At 43.2% G+C, this 19,953-nt stretch overlaps 1 protein-coding gene across 1 annotated transcript in view; it reads right to left on the bottom strand.

Moving 5' to 3' along the window:
* Nucleotides 1–1,156: 1,156 nt before the first annotated feature.
* Nucleotides 1,157–19,953, bottom strand: part of PKDCC (protein kinase domain containing, cytoplasmic) — a 37,380-nt gene continuing 18,583 nt past the window's right edge. The window contains exons 4-7 of the mRNA XM_037405761.1: nt 16,231–16,310; nt 15,255–15,362; nt 5,117–5,290; nt 1,157–2,416 (exon numbers count right to left, since the gene is read on the bottom strand). Of these exons, the coding sequence (XP_037261658.1) occupies nt 2,331–2,416; nt 5,117–5,290; nt 15,255–15,362; nt 16,231–16,310 (448 nt within the window). The 3' untranslated portion in view covers nt 1,157–2,330. The remainder of the gene's footprint in view (nt 2,417–5,116; nt 5,291–15,254; nt 15,363–16,230; nt 16,311–19,953) is intronic.

The following is a 19,953-nucleotide window of genomic DNA, read 5'->3' on the forward strand; positions in this document are numbered from 1 at the left end:
TTTTAATCAGCATTTCCACTGGAAAGCCTTAGTCTTGAAGAGTTATAAAACTGCCTGTATAAAGTTGATTACTGCTGAAATTTAGAATCCAGCTTCTTGGCTCATGGCTGCGTTTCTTTCTTGCTTACTTGATCTCTGTTTGCAAAAGCTGATGTAAATTGGTTTGGCAAGTTTGTTTAGTTTCACGGATAAACAATTCCTGACTTAGGCATTTTTTTCTAGTAATTGGGAAGTGATGGAATGAAATTAACCCAAGTTACCTGATTACAACATTAAAGAATTACCCCAGATACCTGTTTTTTTCTTTTAGATGTTGATATTTTTTACCTAGGAATGCAACTAAAGAATTTAACTGTTCACAGTGGTTTTAAATGCTGAATATTTTTGGAACGGTGTATGGCACTTAATGGGAAGGCAATCACAGGAGGTTGAAGACTTTCAAAATACATACCAGCACCTCAGTGCCAGCAACCCATATCACTTCAATGAACTGTGCAGTATGTGTTGGCATGATTTATGTAGCAATTTTAAAAGAATCTGTAGTGTTTGTTTATTACCACAGCATGATTGATGGGTTCCTAAGTGCACAGCGACACAATCAGCTGAGCTATTACGGCTGGGAGTTTGATAATTTGTGAGTTACAGCAGTTACAGCATGTCATTTCAGCCAATTGCCAGAAGTCATTAGGGTATCAGTGACCTCCGAGAAACCGCAGTGAGACAAGACCTGCTGCTGATGTTGTCACAGTTGGACCATCTCTCCTGCATGGTGACACTGCTCCTGGCTTCCCTGGTGCCTCTACGCTCCTTCCCTGACCCTCCTGGGTAAAGAAAGTACACCATTTAGCCCAACGAACAATTCCTTCAGGTTATACTCTCATCCTTGCCCCTTCCAAATGTTAGAAGGCTGGTACCAGTGACTCAAATCACAGAGTACGAATGGCTACTCAAGCGTTGTCTTCTAATGGTTGCTTCATGACGGGCAACCACACAGACAAAGCCACCATGGACCACGGGAACATGCCCGTCACTGGGAGACACTGCAACAACCTCAGTTCCTTCCTGCAAAAAATATCCCAGGCTTAAGTTTACATACAATACATTATGTCTAAATCTTTGCTGTATCTAGGCATTTATTTGCAACACAAAAAAATCCAGTATGAAAGATACGGAATTTATCTTTTATTTTTTTTTTTTACAAAAATAAACAATTTGAGAAACAAAAGCACATTTTTTTCCTGACTGTACAAACTACAAATAGTATGACATTGCTCACTTTAGCATTTACTTTATGGCTTTCACTGAAAGCAAATTCTCTAGACACACCATGCCTGTAAAATGCATTTTATATAGAATTAAGGCTAGCATTCACTTGACATTATTAAGGTCATTTACTTCATTCACTCTAAGAATTAGCAAGCGGTGCCTCAGAAAACCAAGGATTTGATGACAAAAAATACGGATAACTGCAAGATAGTCATTAAACTAGTACTGTTGCACCAGCTGGATTGCTTTGCCAGTGTCAAAGATGTGGCTTCCTGAACAATTCAAACTCATTCAACGAAAAGTCTTAAGCACAGGCTTAATTGTAAGCATATGCTTAGGCCTATGCCTATTCAGCAAAGCACTTGGCACTTGGGTAAGTCCCTGCCCTTTCAGGGGGACTATTCATATGCTTATGTGATTTGCTATGAAATGGCTCTTCTAAATTAAAAATGAAACTTTATGATAACATTGGAAGCAAAAATGAAAATCAGCTAGAGTCTTGCACTTCTAAACATAACCAATTGCTTCCTTTTGACAAACACTCCGGCATCGCATACTCGATAGCTTTAACACAAATGCTGATTGTCTCAGTAACGTTTGCTTTTCAGCTTACAAACCGATATGCTTCAGTTAGTTCCTCTGTTGTGATTGTACGTGCCCAAATAAATATCAGCATGGAGGATACAGACTTCTCATAGAAATTATCAATTTGCATCACTGTATACAGATGTACAGGTCAGAAAAGTTATGCTAACCTTGGTTAGAAAAGCCAGAGCTGCCAGCTGATTTATAACCAAAATTATACCCTAACAGTGTATCATATCTGGTATTTTGCTTTGTTTAAAAAAAAAAAAAAAAATCACATTTTCAAAATGTTGTGTTATTGCACATTCATCCTGGTCATGCAGGTTATTTCTTTAAAGTTTTGTTTAGCACTCTATAGATTAGAATGAGTAATAGTGCAATTATTTCGCTGGTCACAGCCACCTTCTACCTAACAGCTGCCTATATTTATACACAAACAGCTCTTATCACTCACGCGTCAGACTGGGCCACTTTAGGTGTCAGTCTGTCACCTTCACATATGTTATCTTGTCAGGATCAGGCATGATATGATTTGAGGCCATCTTGAAGAAGACAAGCTGCCGACCTGCACCAAACAGGAAAGAGGGAGGTGGGATGGAAGGAAAAAAAAAACCACAACACCTTAGAAGTGATGAGCAAAAGGTTGCCTACCTCAAATTATTGACATTTCATATCCTTCTTCAATCTATGCATTCTTCAGGCAACCCAAGACTGAACTCTCTGAACTTCAACTGGTATAAACCTGAAATGTTTTCATCTAAAATGACACCGAATCTCTCCTGGGTACGGTATGTTTACTCTCATCTAAATATGGTCAAGATCTGGCTGTGCACAGCTAACATTGTAAACGAAGGAAAGGTCTGAAAATTTTAATACAAATTTCACATGATCTTCAGAAAAGTCTCCCACTGATACAAACAGGCTTGAGTTCAGGGCTTAAATGAAGGACATTCATTTGATTACAGGAGCAGAATCACCTTTGCATGCTTGAATCTTAGCAAAACTGATCAGTGCAACGGGACTTTCTCTGAAATAGCCCTTGCTGATCACTTTGTAGCTCTGGGTTTTAAACAAGCTGGAACAAGGTTTCTATTCCTCATACAAAAAGCACCAGCAAGCGATCACAGCCTGGGTAGTGTAAGGCACCTGCCATATATACATCCGAGGCCCGTGGGGGCTGAGAGTTTGATGACGGTTCACTCACCAGTGGCTGTGGGAGTTGCAGTGCAGTTCATGGATCTCCCCGTGCTTACTGACCTGGCATCGTACCCACAGCCCTGCCGCCCCACGGACCCACACTGCCATGGCCTGCCCTGGCAGCAGAGGCCACAGAGATACTTTCCACATCTGTTCAACCTCTGCTTTCCCTCTCTCTAAACTTCAGAAAATCAAATGCTATTTACTCCCAGCCTGCCTCTCTAGGGGGCTCCCATAACACTATTTTCTTAAAAAGTATCACATGGCAAATGGGATGCTTCAGCTACTGAACACATTTCCATGCTGCTAGTTTCAGGGATTCAAGTGCTCTTGCATCAGGAATGACAAGGTAAAGGAAATGGTAAATAAGACTAGAAATATTGCTACGATGTCTCATTTGCTTTTAATATTGCAACTTGAGACATGAGCTGCTCTAAACTTCCTATGAATTTCCCTGTGAAAAGTAATAATTACTTTTTCAGTACATTAATTAACTTCAATAGTCTGACATGATGACCTAGTAGTCACCAGTTAGCCACAGGCAAGGTTAATATAAATTACTTTTTTCTAGGTTCCATGGAAGTCTTTCTTAACACCACCCAGAAGCATAAAAAATGCAGAAAGCTGTAGCACTACTACCTAAAATACTGTGAAACATACAAAACATACATACAAAAAGATTCTACTCATTTGTGATGCTTTCAGAGCTGAGGACCTGCTAGGCGTGTATATAAGCCTGGCTGCGGTGTGTGTTTACATCGGTCAAGTAAGCACAACTAAAGCAAGGGTAGATTTTTACTTTAAGGTTAAGATATGTTGTGATTGCAGATGTACAGACAGAAAATGAGCCTCTGAGCCTAAATAACTTGCCACACTGAAGTCTGTGGCAGAGCAAGGACTTCAATCAGCTTTCCCAAAGTGTGGCTAGCATCAGCTACCCTGCCTCTTAAAGACAGGAGCAGGGTTGCTGACCTGGCCTTAGCAGAAAATGGCCATCACAGGCAGGGAACCAGCCCAGCGCATGGGGAGATGACACACAGCAGTCGCAAGGTGGGAAAGGCCACATGTCCACAACCAGCCATCTCAGAACAAAAACTCACCCTGACTCCTGACTTCAGTGGCAGCTTTACCTCAGGACGTTATGAAAGACGTGGATTTGGTCCACTGCACCTTACAGGCACCAACATGTCTTTTTCTTTACCCTTCAAGGGATGCAGCGTGCTCAGGGGAACACTGCCAGCTGAGCTGGGAGCCAGTTGCGGCATTCAGCTCTTTGAACCCCACAGCCACTCTGGAGCTGCAGCTACCGGAGATTTTTAGCAGAGACTGGTAACGTTTTTGTTTCCCATATTGCTCTGGAATCGCTTGCAATAGGCACAAGCCTGGTGCAGCAGCAGCGAGCCAGTGCCAATTCTTTGCTTGATGTCAATCGGCACCGACTGCCTGCCTTCAGGGGAACCGCACCAGGACTGCCAGGCCCACAGGCCTTTTGCAAAATGTATTTCTCTTTTCAACAAGTGTATTCTGTTAGACAAGAAAATGAGTTGTGGTAGCAAATGGGATTTTCCCCTGGAGGTTCTACTTCTATACTTCTACCTGATTTTAAACCCTCCCTTCTCAATGTCCTTTAGCCAAAGCCCTGCTGCTAGAAGCACAGTGTTCCTGCCAGCAGCAGGGCATCTCTGACACCAGCCGGGAAGTCCCAGCTAGATGCATGGGAGAACCTGTTTGGTTTTGTGTCAAACTGCAACAACCATATGGATTGAAAAGATTTATTTAAATCCAGATGTAATAAACTTTCAGACCCACGGTCTGGAGACCTATGGTCCATGTGCTGTAGCCCTCTGAGTCTGTCCACAGGCTCCTGCTCCCCTGACAGCTGGCAAAGAGAAGCCCCACCGTAAACAAAAACTGCCTCAGCTGGAGCTTCAGAAACTATCCCACTTCTAGCTGCTGCTGTTGGCGACCGCAGCCCAGCACAGCATGCACCTCAAACTGTATTATAACTTAAAACAACCAGAATATGTGACTCAGCTGCTGCTTCTGCTCTGCAGCATCCACAACCTACCTGTCCAAGTTGTCTGGTTAGTTAGGACGAACGCTTTGCACTGAGAGTAGCTGTCACAGATCTCAATGGCTTCATTGACGTCAAACACAGAGAGGAGGCAGCCCTTATGATGGTAAGATGGCCAGCATCTGTAGTTCTCATCAGGAATAAAAGCTTCAGGCACCCGTCTGTACTCTGCAAATAACCAGAGCAAAGCAGTCATTTTGAAAGCTCCAGCAAACGGCTTGTTTTTAACAGGTAAGGTTTATTATAACAGCTTAGGAGCAGGATATATGACGGAAAAGGTAACAGGCTAGACTGTACCAGCCCCAGTTTACTCCCAAATGTGTTTATAGCTCTGCACCTTACTTTCCTTTTCCTTTCCTCCTTTCTTCTTCTCACCTTTTTCTCCAGAAAACGTCTGTAAATAAACAGTCTGTGCACAAAACCCCTTCCCCTTCCCTACTGCGTAGGCGAGGCTTTGGTTTTATTAGAGTTTTACAGGAAGAATGTCCCATTGAATAAACAGCATCCACTTGAATGAACTGACTCACTGTCCTATTTCTTAACAGTGAGTGGGATTGTCGGGGTGAGACCCGACCAGGCGTTCCCAGCCCTCCCTCTCCCTCAGAAGCGCACACTATTTTCCCCCAGCTCCTTTAGAGAAGGAAGAAAAGACAGGCTTTTAATTAAGCAAACTTTTTTTGCTTGCTCAGATTAGCACAAAAGGGGAGTCGCCTGATGGGCCTCTGAAGAGAAGCAAAAAAAAAAAAAAAAAAAAGTAGCGGGAGCATGTCAGCGTGGTCCTCGCCCAGCGCCTCCGCGCTGCCCCGCCGATTACTCCTCTCCCTTGGCTGCCGTTCAGTCTCACTTGCCTTTATGAGCTGCCTCTTGTTCCCTGTTCACAGCTCCTCTCACTTTCCCAGCCGCTGACGGGAGTTTCTCTAATGAATGCATCAGCAAATTCAACTAATCATTTATAAACATTTCTATTTAGCGTCCAGACACACAAATTGACGGTTCCCTCCTGTCTCTCCCCCCTACATCCTATTCAAAAAAATGAATACATTCTACATTTCTTCTAATTGTATCTATTATGGAAACCAGAGCTGCCTGCCCTGACTCACAGCCTATTCTTAAATCACTTTGGTTCACGCATTTTCTGCCTGACACTGCAGATTCAACCTGTTAATATTTCATACAGCACATTGTATGAACACAACCGAGTCAAAGGCGAGTGTGTGTGTCTAGTACTCTAAACTGCCAGTATTTCAGCTGGGAAAAGAAGTACACATCCACCAGTGCTTGTTCACACCACATGGTATGAAACAGTGGGAATCAAATGCAGTAAATGCATTCTATTTTAAGCCTGGCTCATTAAAGGTATCATAAGAAATGCTCCCAAATAACAAGCAAAATCAGAGCTGACCATGTCCCACTTGAATCAAAGGCAAAAAAGTTCTCATTAATTCAGAAAATGCAGATTCATGCAGGTGAAGTAAAAAAAAAGAAAAAAACAACTCAAAATGTAGTCCCACATTACAAATGGTCATTTCTCCATCAAAAACGTATATTCATTTCTTCTGAAGAAAGGTCAGAGCATAAATCAAACTGCTACTGGCTGGATAGGTAAAGTTCCTTTTTTCCAATTTCTGTATCAACTTTACAATGTGACAATAATTGAATGCAACTAAATAATATTTTCTTATCACTGAATGGTAACCGCTGACTATTGATATGTACCTCACAGCCAAGGCCAGTACAATGATATGCACAAATTAAATGCAAATAAACCAACTCACTGTTGCTGGCACCATACGCAACTACTTGTATCAGTGAATATGCCATGATGACCAGATAAAAAATGTGACTATCGACAACTTTTCTTTGCACGTCTACAGAAGTGCCACCTAACACTTCACTGTGCCAAACCCCAGGCCACAGAGGATGTTCACAGAAAGATGGCCCTTGCTGCAGCAGCAGCAGATGAAGCATCTGCCCAGTTCTCCATGTCAGCAAGGAAAGTGTCCTGGCCCTGCCCAAAGGTGCTCTTGGGGCCTGCCAGGCGCCGGGAGGGAGCTGCCATCAGGGCACTGAAGCAGAACAACCCCATGTCACGTCATATATTTTTCTTCATGCAAGGCAGGAGCCTGTCTGCAAGGCCGTTATTTTGAATTATCATTCAATTTTTAAACTCTTCTGCACACAGATATGCCTCTTAATACGCCTATGGCACTTTCTTTCTTCTCAACACCATGCCCAGTACAGATGTCAGGGGTTAGGCTCTCAGCTGATGTAAACAGATTTCAAAAGAGCAGCAGTGATTTATGTGACCTGAGGCTCTGTCAGAGGTAGGAGACAAAGTTCTCCCTTTCCACCGACTTTTCAAGGTGACCAAGCCTGGTAAATTATTTGGGTAGCTTGGACACATTAACCAATAGAGTTGGGCCAACAATAACTGCAATGGTGATGGTGAGGTCCTGGCTTGCAGGTGCAAGGGAGGATGGAAACCTCCAGACTGGTACTTAGTGTGGTCTCACCATGCAGCAGAGCCCTGTGGCTGTCCCTGCTCTCTCCTTGCTGCTCCCTGCCAGTTTCTACACGAGGGAAGCCACCACCATCTGCAACAACTCACGGGAACAGCGTAGTGTAACAGGTACACAGCAGCACCACCCACATGCAAAGAGCATTTTCCTTTGCTAGGAGACCATCAAGCACCAGACAGGTGAAAATACAGACACTGGGGTCCAAGTCAAAGCACAGTCACACGGGCTCCACAAAGGCAGCTTCTGGCAGCTCCCCCAAACTGGCACAGACCACTGAATGCCTGCAGTTCAGGGATCTGAGCCTCCTGCCTACACTGCCTGTGGGGAGTGGAGTGGGATGCAGTGAGGGGGAAAGGCAAAAAGGCAGCCCCTCTCCCTGCTTGCATGGCAGGCATGGGAGCGCCATCCCCCAGGAGCATCCCCATGGGAAGGCAGCCATGAGGAGCAGAGAGCAGAATGCGCAATGGCCCTGCCCCCTGGCTCATCATCCCAAACCAGCCAGGCATTCCCACCACCCTGGGAAGCCAACACAGGACCTCACCTTAAACTATTACAGTCAGAACTGAGCAGAAACTCATTGCAACACCAACCAAGCCCTGGTCTAAGGAAACCACATTCCTCCAAAACTCACTTTATCTTGAGCAGAACAAGGTAGCTGCCTTCCCTATTTGCATGGCGAAAGCAAATATGCCTGGAATCTCTTGTTTACACAGCGACAAATTAGGGAGCTGACCCCTTAGCCCTTATTTGTAGCAGCTGTCAAAAAATGTGCTCCTCTTACATGAACTAGGACGCTCCTGAAGGATGCCCCTCCATCAAGATGTGCCCTGGCAATGACATTAGCCCCAGCCTGCAGGAGAGCAGGGCTTCCCCTGCACCTTTAACTGATCATCTTGGTCACTACAGTGCAGTTACTTGCTCAATTAAGCAATACTCCACTGGTTTAAAGATAGCTCCAACTCAGGTTTTTGTCCTGCCAAGACCTGAAACTTGCTTAAATGGAGTCCATGGAATTTGAAGGCTCATGGCAGTAAATCACATCATAAAAAGGTCAAAGTTCTGGTCGATTTCCAGACTAATGGTGTTTAAAACCAATAAATACTTGCTTAATACTATAAATGCAGCCGTAAATTTACACTTTTGCATACATACACATAGCCTGACACAAAGTACATAAATTCTATCAAGGAAATGGCAGGAATAGATCAGAGAAATGCAAGATGCTCCTACCGGTATCACAATGGAAAAAACCTCCTTTTCTCCATCTACTGGTTTTATGAGAATTGAAGCAAATAAATGCAATGTAGTAAGCCTGATCTTGATGTCACTTATGACAGACTTACTCCAGCTTAACATAGGGAACCTGATTCCCAGCTCACAGTTACACAAATAAATCCTACTACAAAACATTTTTCCTGCCCTGTAAACATATTGCAACTTCAAAATATCTTGCTATGCTGAATCTGGGCAATCCCCAAAAGTTTCTTTTGTGATACTTTTAATAGTTTTAAAATATTTTTTCAATATTACAAATATACAAAAATACTGGTCAATCAAAACACGCTGTTTCAATCAGGCCAAAACCTTCTCAGAAGTTTCTGACAGCACTAGCCAGCCCCCACGACGGCCACAGTGATATTCAAACCAAGCACATTCTCGTGACAGGTAAGAGAGGCAATCTTTAAAAGCAACCTGCAGCATCACTGACCAGTGCAACAGCTGTAAAAGACAGCCAATGCTCTAAAATCCTATTCTAATTTTTTTCCATCAAAAATCACCTGCGTTGTCCCAAAGCCCGACTACAATCTATAAACATAACTCATTTTCACTGTACTACACTGAATCATATAAATAACTCCACAAGTATATAATAAACTATGTGAAACCGCCTGTGGTTTCCCCCTTTTAGCTTGTTTGAATCACCCTAAATCTGACTTTAATCAGTCCTAATGACCGTTTATTTCAGCCACAGCAGCCAGATTGCATTTTTACTACCAACTACAGCTACTCATTGGAAATTTGCCCAGTTCTCTTTCCTAGTTATCACCTGCCAATACACCATGGGTCAGTGACACAGACACCATAACGTTCATCCTTGAGAGAGAAATCACGTTGTTCCTTTTCCTCCCTCCTCTTTTCCTCCACTCTCAAGAGGAACACTGGCAGTCGACTCTGGAATTGTTTCTAATTGCTCTGCTTACAAGTAAGCAGAAAGAGCCTGATCTTGCCAATCTTAGCAAAAAATGGTATGGAGCAGTGTTTTGCTCTACAAACAGTCCCCACCGATTCCCAGGGAGCTTATGGAGAACAGAATTGGATCCTAAACAGACAATAATACATTTATGCTTTTACCACGCTTCATTTTATGCTGAGATTTTCCTAACGCTTCAATCCCTCGCATTCAAACACGCTTCTGACAACGAGCCTTGCAAAGCTGTGAGCACAGTTGCGCTACGGAAAGCTGTTTTTTGGTATGTCTGAGAAAACGGCATGCTAGGCGTACCCCGCGTGTCTCTGCTTTCAATCATTTCTGACGAATCCCAACTGTCTGGAAGGACAGACAGGCCTGGCAGGACACGGGTTTGCCGTCAGACCGGGAGATAGCCCTGCTTCTCTGGTGAGTATTTCCGTCCTTTGGCTGTTTCCCGCGTGCAGGCTGGAAGCAGAGGAAGGCTCGCCTCGCTTTATATGCTTCTATTGTGCTCACAGTAGAGCCATATTTAAATCGGTATGCAGCCTGTCACCGAAACACAAATAAATAAGGAGAAGAACGACATGTTCCCTTACATTTTATTCCTGTTAACACATCACAGCTGGAGTGTTTCTCCTGCCTCGTGCCCCACGTCCCAGGGTTGCTCACTGGGCTGTGGAGCTGCTCTGCACGCCTGGCCACCTCTGCAGTGCACACCGATTTACTGAAGGTAACTGGCCCAAACTAGTGCCACAGATGCTCATCAGTTGCATCTGGCCCACTTGCTCATCAAAACAATGATGCTGATGATGGACAAGCCAAGAGGTGTCTAGGGTCATGTGTTTGGGGCATTTAAGCTTAACGACAGATGCCTACAGGATTTGTAAAAGATACTTGGCAACTTCTTTAATGTTCTTGAAAGAAGCAGAGGACCTAACCCATTAGCAGCAAGCATTTTGCTGTATGCTGCCAAACTGGACCTGGAGTTCAGCGACAGCAGAACATGTTGCTCAGTGAATTGGGCACACGGCTTGCATGACAGCAGATACGTGTGAGCAACAACCAACCGGTCGCTACACAGTTACACAGCCCCACTGTATTTCCAGTGCCGTGTGGGTGCAAAGGAACCTGCTCCTGCATTCCTTTGTGGGCTGGGACTTCCCGGCTGCTCCTGTGAAAGCCCTCTGTGCAAGGCCAGGCACAGAGGGGAACTTTCTGCCCGTGCTTGCAGCCCTGTGCACCTTTCCCCCTCAGCCGGACACAAAGCAGCCTTGACATCCCCGGGAAAGAAACACCAAACGCACAAGTCCCAGATAAAGCAGGAATCTGGGGTGCAAGGACTGGGCGGCAGGATGCTCCTGGCTGAGCCTTCCCGCACCTTCAGCAGCAGACTTTCAGCCTTCGCATTGCGGCCTGCCATAGGATACACAAACTGCCTCAAACAATATTCCAACAACCTTGCAAAATTTCTCTCTCGCACATACACATATGCACAAACACCCCCCGCCCCCCCCCCCCCGATCTCAATAATTCTTGGGTGGATTTACAGTTTCCTAAGCAGGTTGCTATAGTGACCCTGCAGAATATTTTTTCAAAACACTGCTGTACTGTAAATATTTACATACAGCATAATCCTGCCAAATTGTCTTAAGACAAAGGAAAACACAAAGCGCCTTTGCTTTATGTCCAGCCTTCCAGCTTTTTTAGCTCTGAGAATGCACTCTCAACTAACAACAGCAGCTAATTACGCTTTCCTGTGGGCTTGCACACCCTCAGGCCTAATAATGGGTCATCTATTAGCTTTAATGAATAACAAAGTTATCCGATTTACTAGCATTAGCTATTTTCATGCATTTCTGAGTCAATTTTGAGTTAACTGAAGGGCTGGGGCTTAGCCCAAGGGCCAGACACCCAGTTGGTACAAATCAGTGTCACTGGATTGAAGTAATAAAAATGTTGATACTGGGGCAGGACTTTATGATGAACATTAGTAGATATTTGTATAGTCTTCTTGTTCTGGGTAATTAATGGAACGATTTCATTATTTTTAGATAATGAGTGTCAGAAGAAATACACGGTTCCTGGCTTAATTCACATTCTTCTGGATTCCAGCAAGAGGGACAAACAGTCAATGAAATATAAAAGTATTTGTTCATGGTGTTGTTTTAAACACTGTAATGTTCCTACATCAACATTAACAGTAGTGTGATTTATGATACATACACAGCTATCAAATGTCTCCCATGCCTCTACTCTGTTTCTAAGATACTAAAGCAAAGTCCAGTGCATAATATAATTTACAGCACTATAAAATCTTTTACAACTGAAGCACAGTGAAAGCTTAATATCCAAGACCTTCCGTAATATGACTATTTTATCTTGTTAAACTTTATTTATGCGAATACTAGGGTTGACAAGAACTTTTTTCAAGTCACTTCCCTACTGATTATCAATATCACCTTTCTCACTTCACAGTGTTCATAGGAGGAGGTCTTCCTTCCGAAAACATAGGTTCAGATAGATAACAGACTGTTTCCTCAAAGTTTATGTTTTAGTTAGGGCCTTAGATCACTTGCTCAAAATCTCTTCTTTGCTAGTATGAATTTACAATGTTCTATCCAAGACAATGGATAATTCAAAGCATTTAGAACTAAACCAAATTCCTAATCACCATTTACCTGAACCTTCTGTGGTTTCTTTTCCTAAAAAAGTAAAATCTTGCAATTCTTGGATCTGAATTCTTCTCCAGTTCTGCTTTTAGGATTTCAAAACTGATCATACACCAGAACGGCCTTATTTTCTCACAACCCTTCAGACGCCAGAGGAGACTGGCATTGTTAATTCTGGTCATTTTTACCATTTGAGGAAGCAAAAATCCTGGGAGCCAGTCATCTTGTGAAATTTCCACCACTTGGAGCAAAATCAGTGTGAATTTGTGCCTGCCCAGTCTTGGCATACCAAATGCAAAGCTCTGATTAACTCCACTCTGGCCTGAGAACCAAACCATCACCTCTAGTTTTATCTTAACCTACCACTGGGTGGGAACACACTCCCCTTGAACTTTCATTATGCTGTAGAACAAGACAGAAAAGGTTTAAAAAAAAAATCCCACCATTTAAAAAATATTTTTTCTTTGCTTTCACAGTGTAACAGTGTCCTCCCAGACCGCAAATGGGGGCCAAAGCTGGACCTTAGCTGACAGCTTGGGAAAGTATCACAGTTGTCCCTTTTCACCTGTCTCCCCCTCTACTATCCACCAAGAGTTACACAAAACAATCTGCTCAGCTGTCCAGCCCAGGTTTCGGTGGCCAGGGTGCCAGCTCAGCTGGGAACATCCTGCCAGGGGAAGAGGTTCATCACAGGGACATCAGTCCCTTCCAGCACCACTGTCACCCTCCTCCTGCAACTTCACTGTACCACAGGTGAATCCCTCATTCCATAATCTTTGGGTAATTTCTAATTAATAATTTCTAATTCCATAATATCTGGACTGAGAACATTAAACATTAATTCTAACACAGTATTACCAGTCAACCACCAGCTGAGGAAGGAATACGTTTGGAATAAAAGTGATACGAATGCGTAGGTAGGCATATTTTCACCCTCACAATATGACTTTTTCATACTTTTTTGGCAAGGAAAGGGAGCCTTAAAATAGAAATAAATTACAACTCCTCTTCTGTTTTGTTAAAGTAGCCTTAGAACAAACAAGAAACAGGCCCACACATCTTAAAGGCATGGCAGCTAAGTCTGAAAACACATCTTATCTAAGTGTAAATTTCCACTAAGACATCTGATTCCTCAGGCTTCCCACTGAACATTTTCCTATGTTGAATGCAATATTACGCTCGTGGTCTTTAATGTAGACTGGCCAAACATGTTACATAAAGCATCAACGGATTATCAACATCTTTGCTTACGCTGTAGAGTGCCTAAGACCATGAGCAGTGTCCTACAAATAAAAAGGGCTCCTTGCACAGAAGGGCATTACTAACCATGAACACAGGTAGCGGATTCTGCATTATATTGTCCAGGACTCTACGGAATTAAACTAACACGAAATGTGTAATTATTACATTAGCCAAATAGACATGGAGCTCTGCTCCGTATTAGTAGAAACGTGCACTGCCACATTTACTACTGCTGTCCTAAGCTTCTCTCTCTGAGATTCTGTATAAACATGACAGCCCTGTAAAATTCAAGACTTCATCATGTCCTGATATGGCAGTTAAATCTGGAATCAACCAGGATCACAGAAAAACTTCAGCCCTCCTGGCACTTCTTCAACAAAGGACGTGTTTGTACTATTGATTGTACTGCTGAAAATAATTTTGCTGTGTTGACAGGCATCACTCAGCACAGACTGTGATGAAAAGCTGAAAATTAGAAAGTTAAATGAACACCTGCAACAATTTTCCTGCCAATTTTACAACAAAATAAATATTGAATTATTCTGATAAGTGGATCAAATTCATCCCTGGTGTCATGGCCCTTTGAGGTTAACAGCGCTACGACAGGAATGAATTTGGCTCCTGTGTCTCTTTCACAGAGCAAATGCTTCACTGAAATTTTCAAACCCCCTGTGCCAATATTCATCTTCATTTAGAACCCATCTTTCCCTCTTTACTGAGCTTTTGCAGCAAAGACATAATTTTCCTATCAACTTGCAGTCAATTATGCTGACAGTTTGACATGAATATTGTACGTACATAAAAATAATTTGCAAAACAGCTTTTTCAATTGTTAGACTTAGCAGTCATTTCCATCACACATAATCTTCTTTGACGTGTGTAATTCCACAAGCTATCCTTCCGGGAAGAATATGCATCCCTTCGTATCACAGCAGCTTGAATAAATAGCATTTTACATACCTGTGGTGCTGCAAAGATTTTGTGAGAAAGATATTATTGCACAGCTTCATTTTCATCCTGTTTTCTTTTCTATTGTATTGCTAGCAGAAGCTGAGGGACTCATTATCTTTCCCTTGCAAAGCAAGCAAAAATTTTATTCTTCCAAGCTACAAGTGCTTACATTGCAAGAAATTCCTGTAAGGTGCAGGAAACGCACAGAGAGTTACGGCTTCTTGATCAGACTCCCTCCAACTCGTGTTTGGGCAGATTCTGACACTCCAACAGCAGAGAAGCGTGTGGCTGTGACGAAACACATTTTCCACAAATCTGCTATGCAGACCAATGCTCCATTTGATTTCCTTATCCCCGTTACAGCCTGCTCACACCTATGGATGTCCAGCTATGCCATTTAGTGAGAAGGGCTTCAGAAGGCACCCAGGAAGCAAAAAGCAGACAACAGATTATTTATGTGCATGATTTCAAGGGTCATGGAGCCCCATTCTCTGCACATATACCCTTTCAAACCTCAAAATAAATCTATTTTAATTAAGTTTCAAGAAAAACCACTTTACCAGCTTTCGGCATCCGAGTCACATTCTGTAGGTACTCTCCACTCTTATACAGATTCAAGACTCTCTCTAGCTGAGCAGCCGTCTCATCTATTCCCCAATGAAGTTCTCCTTTAGAAGTGCAGAAAAAGAATGAGTTAGATGAGGAGTAACCTGCACAGGACAAAATGAGGTTGCATTCGAATAAAGCCCTAAGCATCAGAGCCCAGCGGTGCCCCACTCTACAGAGGCGCTGTGATGTAGACGTGAAATCCCTGCCTTACTGCAAACTGGGTTTCATACTGACATGAGCCAGGCACGTCAAGGCTGGCTCATCCGCCTGGGAACCCCAGGTCTGCGGGCAGCAAACACTGCGGTGAGCTCCCCACGAGGGACAAACACTAGCCAATATAGGGAACACCAAAGGCTTTGCCTGTTAATTAGCTATAGCCCAGCATCATTAACCTCCATGCTGAACGCACACAGTGCAAGGTATAAAACCCCTAGAATAACGCACCAAAACCTCTCAAATCAGGGTTACAGGCACGTGCAAATACTCTTGTCCCAAAGGCACTACCTACCTTGGTAATTGGTAAAGATCTATGGTAATGCCACTTGCCTGGCTTCTGAGGTATAAAAGCACTACTGGTACCATTGGCAATGGGGAAATATCCTGGTTTTATCATTAAAATTGCCCTTGCTAGAGACAGGGGTTCCTCCAGATCCCATAAGGGATTGCATTCTGATGCAGTTCACCCCAGTGCTGAGGGGACAGGAGGAAGCAAATACCCCTGTGAAGCCTAGATAAAAATCTCAAAATGGGATTTCTCTGGTATACAGGGACATTCTTGCCTTCTCTTTATGGGGGAAATTTTCTCCCAGATAGAAAAACAATCTGGTTCTATTGCAGTGAACACAAAAGCAGCATCCTCCCCACCCCAAACATTATAATTACACTAAAAAAGGAAATACTGGGCATTACCACATTTATTGCGATTACCTGTTGCATTGACTATCTTATCCAGTAATGGTCTCAGTGAGGATGGAGCACTGTGTGGAAGAAGATACGTAAAGAAAAACCTGCAACAGAAAAGTAACCCATATTGAAAAAAACTTAAAAAGAGTTTACAAATGTCTGTTAACTACTGAACAACATAAGGAATAAAATTCCTATTGCTTATAAGCCCCTGACCTATTCAGGAAATATAATCATATTCTGTAGTCAAATAAATATATAGCTAAGGCTATTCACACAGCTGTCTAGCATACCTAGACCACGCTGTTACATACAAGGCTGCCTTGTAACTACGTGTAAATGTTCCATTAATACAGAAATTTGCTGTGAAGCCCCATGGATTGTGACTATGTGCAAAACTGTCTGTACTTTAACAAACTAAAAGGATGCCATCAACCCCAGAAGTCTTGGGGGTTTTTTTCAGACCTTGAAAGTGCATAAATCAAATTTCTGCTCATTTCAAATAATTGACTATTGCTTTCTTTTCTGCTTTCTTAGACTGTCGAATGAATTGCCAGAAGCAATTCAGCTTCTGGCTGAATTTATATTTCAAAATTCAAAATACAGCAACCTTCCTCTATTGTTGTAATGCCACTGCAATTCAGAATGTCTCCTCTGTTCTCCTAGTTTATGTTAAACTCCAAATGCATTCACGTAGATACTCACTGATGGATTCTCCATTTTAACACTTTTAATTACAAAACAAAAAACCATATGACTTTACCATCACATGAACTAAACTTCATTTTCACAACGTTCCTTTAAATTTTTATTACTCTGCCAGTATTACTACCTATTGCAAATTCAGTGTCATAGCAACCTAAGATGGAGATGGACAGTGCAGGATCTGACAGTATAAACAGAACTATCAGACATAAATATTAGGTAATGGACAGAACAGGAACACCATTGGGGAATTGCCCTGCTTTACATCTAACCTGCAAAGCAAAGTAAATGCTTTTTCATATACAGAGACCACATTGTCCAACAGAAATGTCCAGGGACTCATGCTCAGGAGGGAAAGCAGCAGACATCTTACACAAGCACAAATTAAAAATGTAACTTACTGATAGCAAAAAAATTATCACAGACACACATATTGTTGAGCTGACATATCTTACTTACACAACGAATACTTCCTTGAGATTGTAACTCCCTTTTTCACACCTTACAAAAGTAGTACTCCTGATTTTCCCAAATGGGATTATCCCCAGGTCGGTTTTCTTAACGATGAGTGTGAAACAGCCAATACAAATACATCCAGAAATCTAAAGAGCAGCATACTATTTGTAAAGAATAATCTGTCTGGTAAATATTAGCTCAGGTTTATGCTTAGAGATCATCCATAAATCAGAGTCCAACTGATTGTGAATAGTTATTCTCAAAAATTCAGTAGCTTTGCTAAACGCTGGACGGATGCAAGTCCGGTGGTTATTGCTTTTCCCTGACTATAGAAATATATGACTTGTTCTAATGCAAACACCCACATGTGAAATTCTGACACGTATAGACACTGGCGCCTACACAGCTTAATTGCAGTAACATTTGTTATTCATCGATTCCAGGGCCAGTGGCATCCCTTGTGATCTGCATAACACAGATTGTCAGATCCTTTTACATTTGTTCCTACAGCCTCTTTTTCCTCTCTTTTTTCTTTTTGAGAACGATCTGATCTTAATTTAAGATTTGTCAGTGACAGAGAATTCATCTCAGCCATTGGTTAATAGTTCAAAATATTAATTACCCTTACTTCTAAAACTGTCCAGTGCTTTGAAAACTGTTCCTCCAAACATTTGGAGGAAAACCCTTAGACACGCATTTGTGACAGAAGGTAACCATCTGAAAGTCAAGATGGGCCAGTCCTTGCATAGTAGAGTTTTTTCCAAAATGTCTTCTCTCCTTTAATTATTTACCTCATAAAGAAACCAGTTAGATAGCCTGATTACGCTTTCAAGGCTAGGGCATGCTATATTTTAAAATTACAAGGGTTTTATGCATTGTTTCATATATTGCTGCTTTTGACTTCTACCTAACAGCACCTGCAGCCCTTTGCTGAGGGCAACCTCTAGCCCTACAGCAACAGGCGCATCCAAGAAAACGTGAAATTTAGTAGCCTACCCTAACGAAGAGAGGATTTATAGCCCTCCAAGACAAGTGCACAGGGCTTGGTGTTAATGCCCTAGCATGGGTGGCCACAGCCTACTATAACATGAATCCATGTTGAACAAAAACCCACTGTCTCTATCAAATTTAGGAAAAGCAGGGGCTGAAAACACTGCGGCACTGTGCGTGCATTACACACTGGCGTGCGGTTCAAAGGCAATATTAAGAACCGTAATAGAAAAAGATTGCTTCCTTCAGCGAGACCAGCAACCTGCCGCAAGCCCACCACACCGCAGACATATCCCCACTTATGAGCGAGATGGATGGGTGCCTATTAAAGGTTTCTTAGCCAGACCAGTAAAACGCTCTTAACCAAAAGCCAGCAAGCTAAGCAAGATCTTTAAGCCAAGCAAATGGAAACAGAAAATTTTGCAGGACACACTAAAAACTGCGCTGCACAACTGCAGATGGCTGTCATGTGGCGCAGCCCATTTCAGTGTGGTCAGCTAATGCAACACACATGCTGGTAAGCGCCCTGGGACCAAAGCAGAAGACTCTCTTTGGAGCAGCCTCTCCTCACTGTGGTCTGGCAGGCAGTGAATGGCACGATACTTGAAAAGGAAGTCTAAGAAATGAGCACACCATTACGGCATTGCTTTGAGAGCCTCCATCCTCCTATCTGGATCAGACAAGTCGGCCGCCTGCCCCAGCAGTGCCTGTCAGACGGAGTGGTGGCGGCAGGACAGGCACGGAACTGAGCATCCAGCATCCCCAGAAAGCAGCAACGTGGCTCCCCCAGCATCCCACACAGACCTCCGAGGCGAGCGATGGCCAACGGTGGAGAGCCGAGACCACAAACACAAAGCCATTGCCCAGAAGGACTCCGCTGTAAATCTTTAAAAACAAATTTGGAAGATGGACATGTCAGCTGAACACTTTCCTCAGCATGGCCGACTGGTCCAGTGCGAGCTGTCATCTACACATCCCCTGACACAGGCAGGGCATTGGGAACAAGTCCCTCAGCGCCTGCCCACACAGCGATCAGGGGCTGGGAGGGGAGGGGGTGAAAGGGAGCACCCCCTTCTTTAAAAGGTTTGGGATTACACCCCGGGTTGTCAGCCATGGAGGGTGGTCTCGGCAGCCTCCTGGCTGCACTGGGAACTGTTATCCCCCTACCGTGGCAGGCTCCAGCATGGCAGGAAGCACGGAGCCAGAGTGCAGGATGAGAGCTGAGCTCTAACTCTGCCCCTGAAGCCAGCCCTTTGCTCAGCTGGTGGCAGAAAGCACACGATGACCCTTCTGAACTCACAGCAAAGAAAAGCTGTCTGAATCATCTCGCTACAGAGCTTGCAGGCCCCCATCACCACAAGCACCTCTGTTTCACTCCTATTAAAATCTCTATTTGTGTGAAGAATTCAGTAGGTTTCAACAAATGCAACATTAGACTGAGTGGTGAATCACACTCAAAGTATGCAAAACATTTCCAAAGTTATAAATGCTACGTAGTTCCGCAAATAAGACATTTACTCGTGGCTTCATACTCTTGGATAACGGTTCTGAGACAGTATGTACTCATTGATGGGAATAACTATAAAGGATACTGGA

This window comes from Falco rusticolus, chromosome 12 (assembly GCF_015220075.1).
Source record: "Falco rusticolus isolate bFalRus1 chromosome 12, bFalRus1.pri, whole genome shotgun sequence".
Taxonomy (NCBI): Eukaryota; Metazoa; Chordata; class Aves; order Falconiformes; family Falconidae; genus Falco; species Falco rusticolus.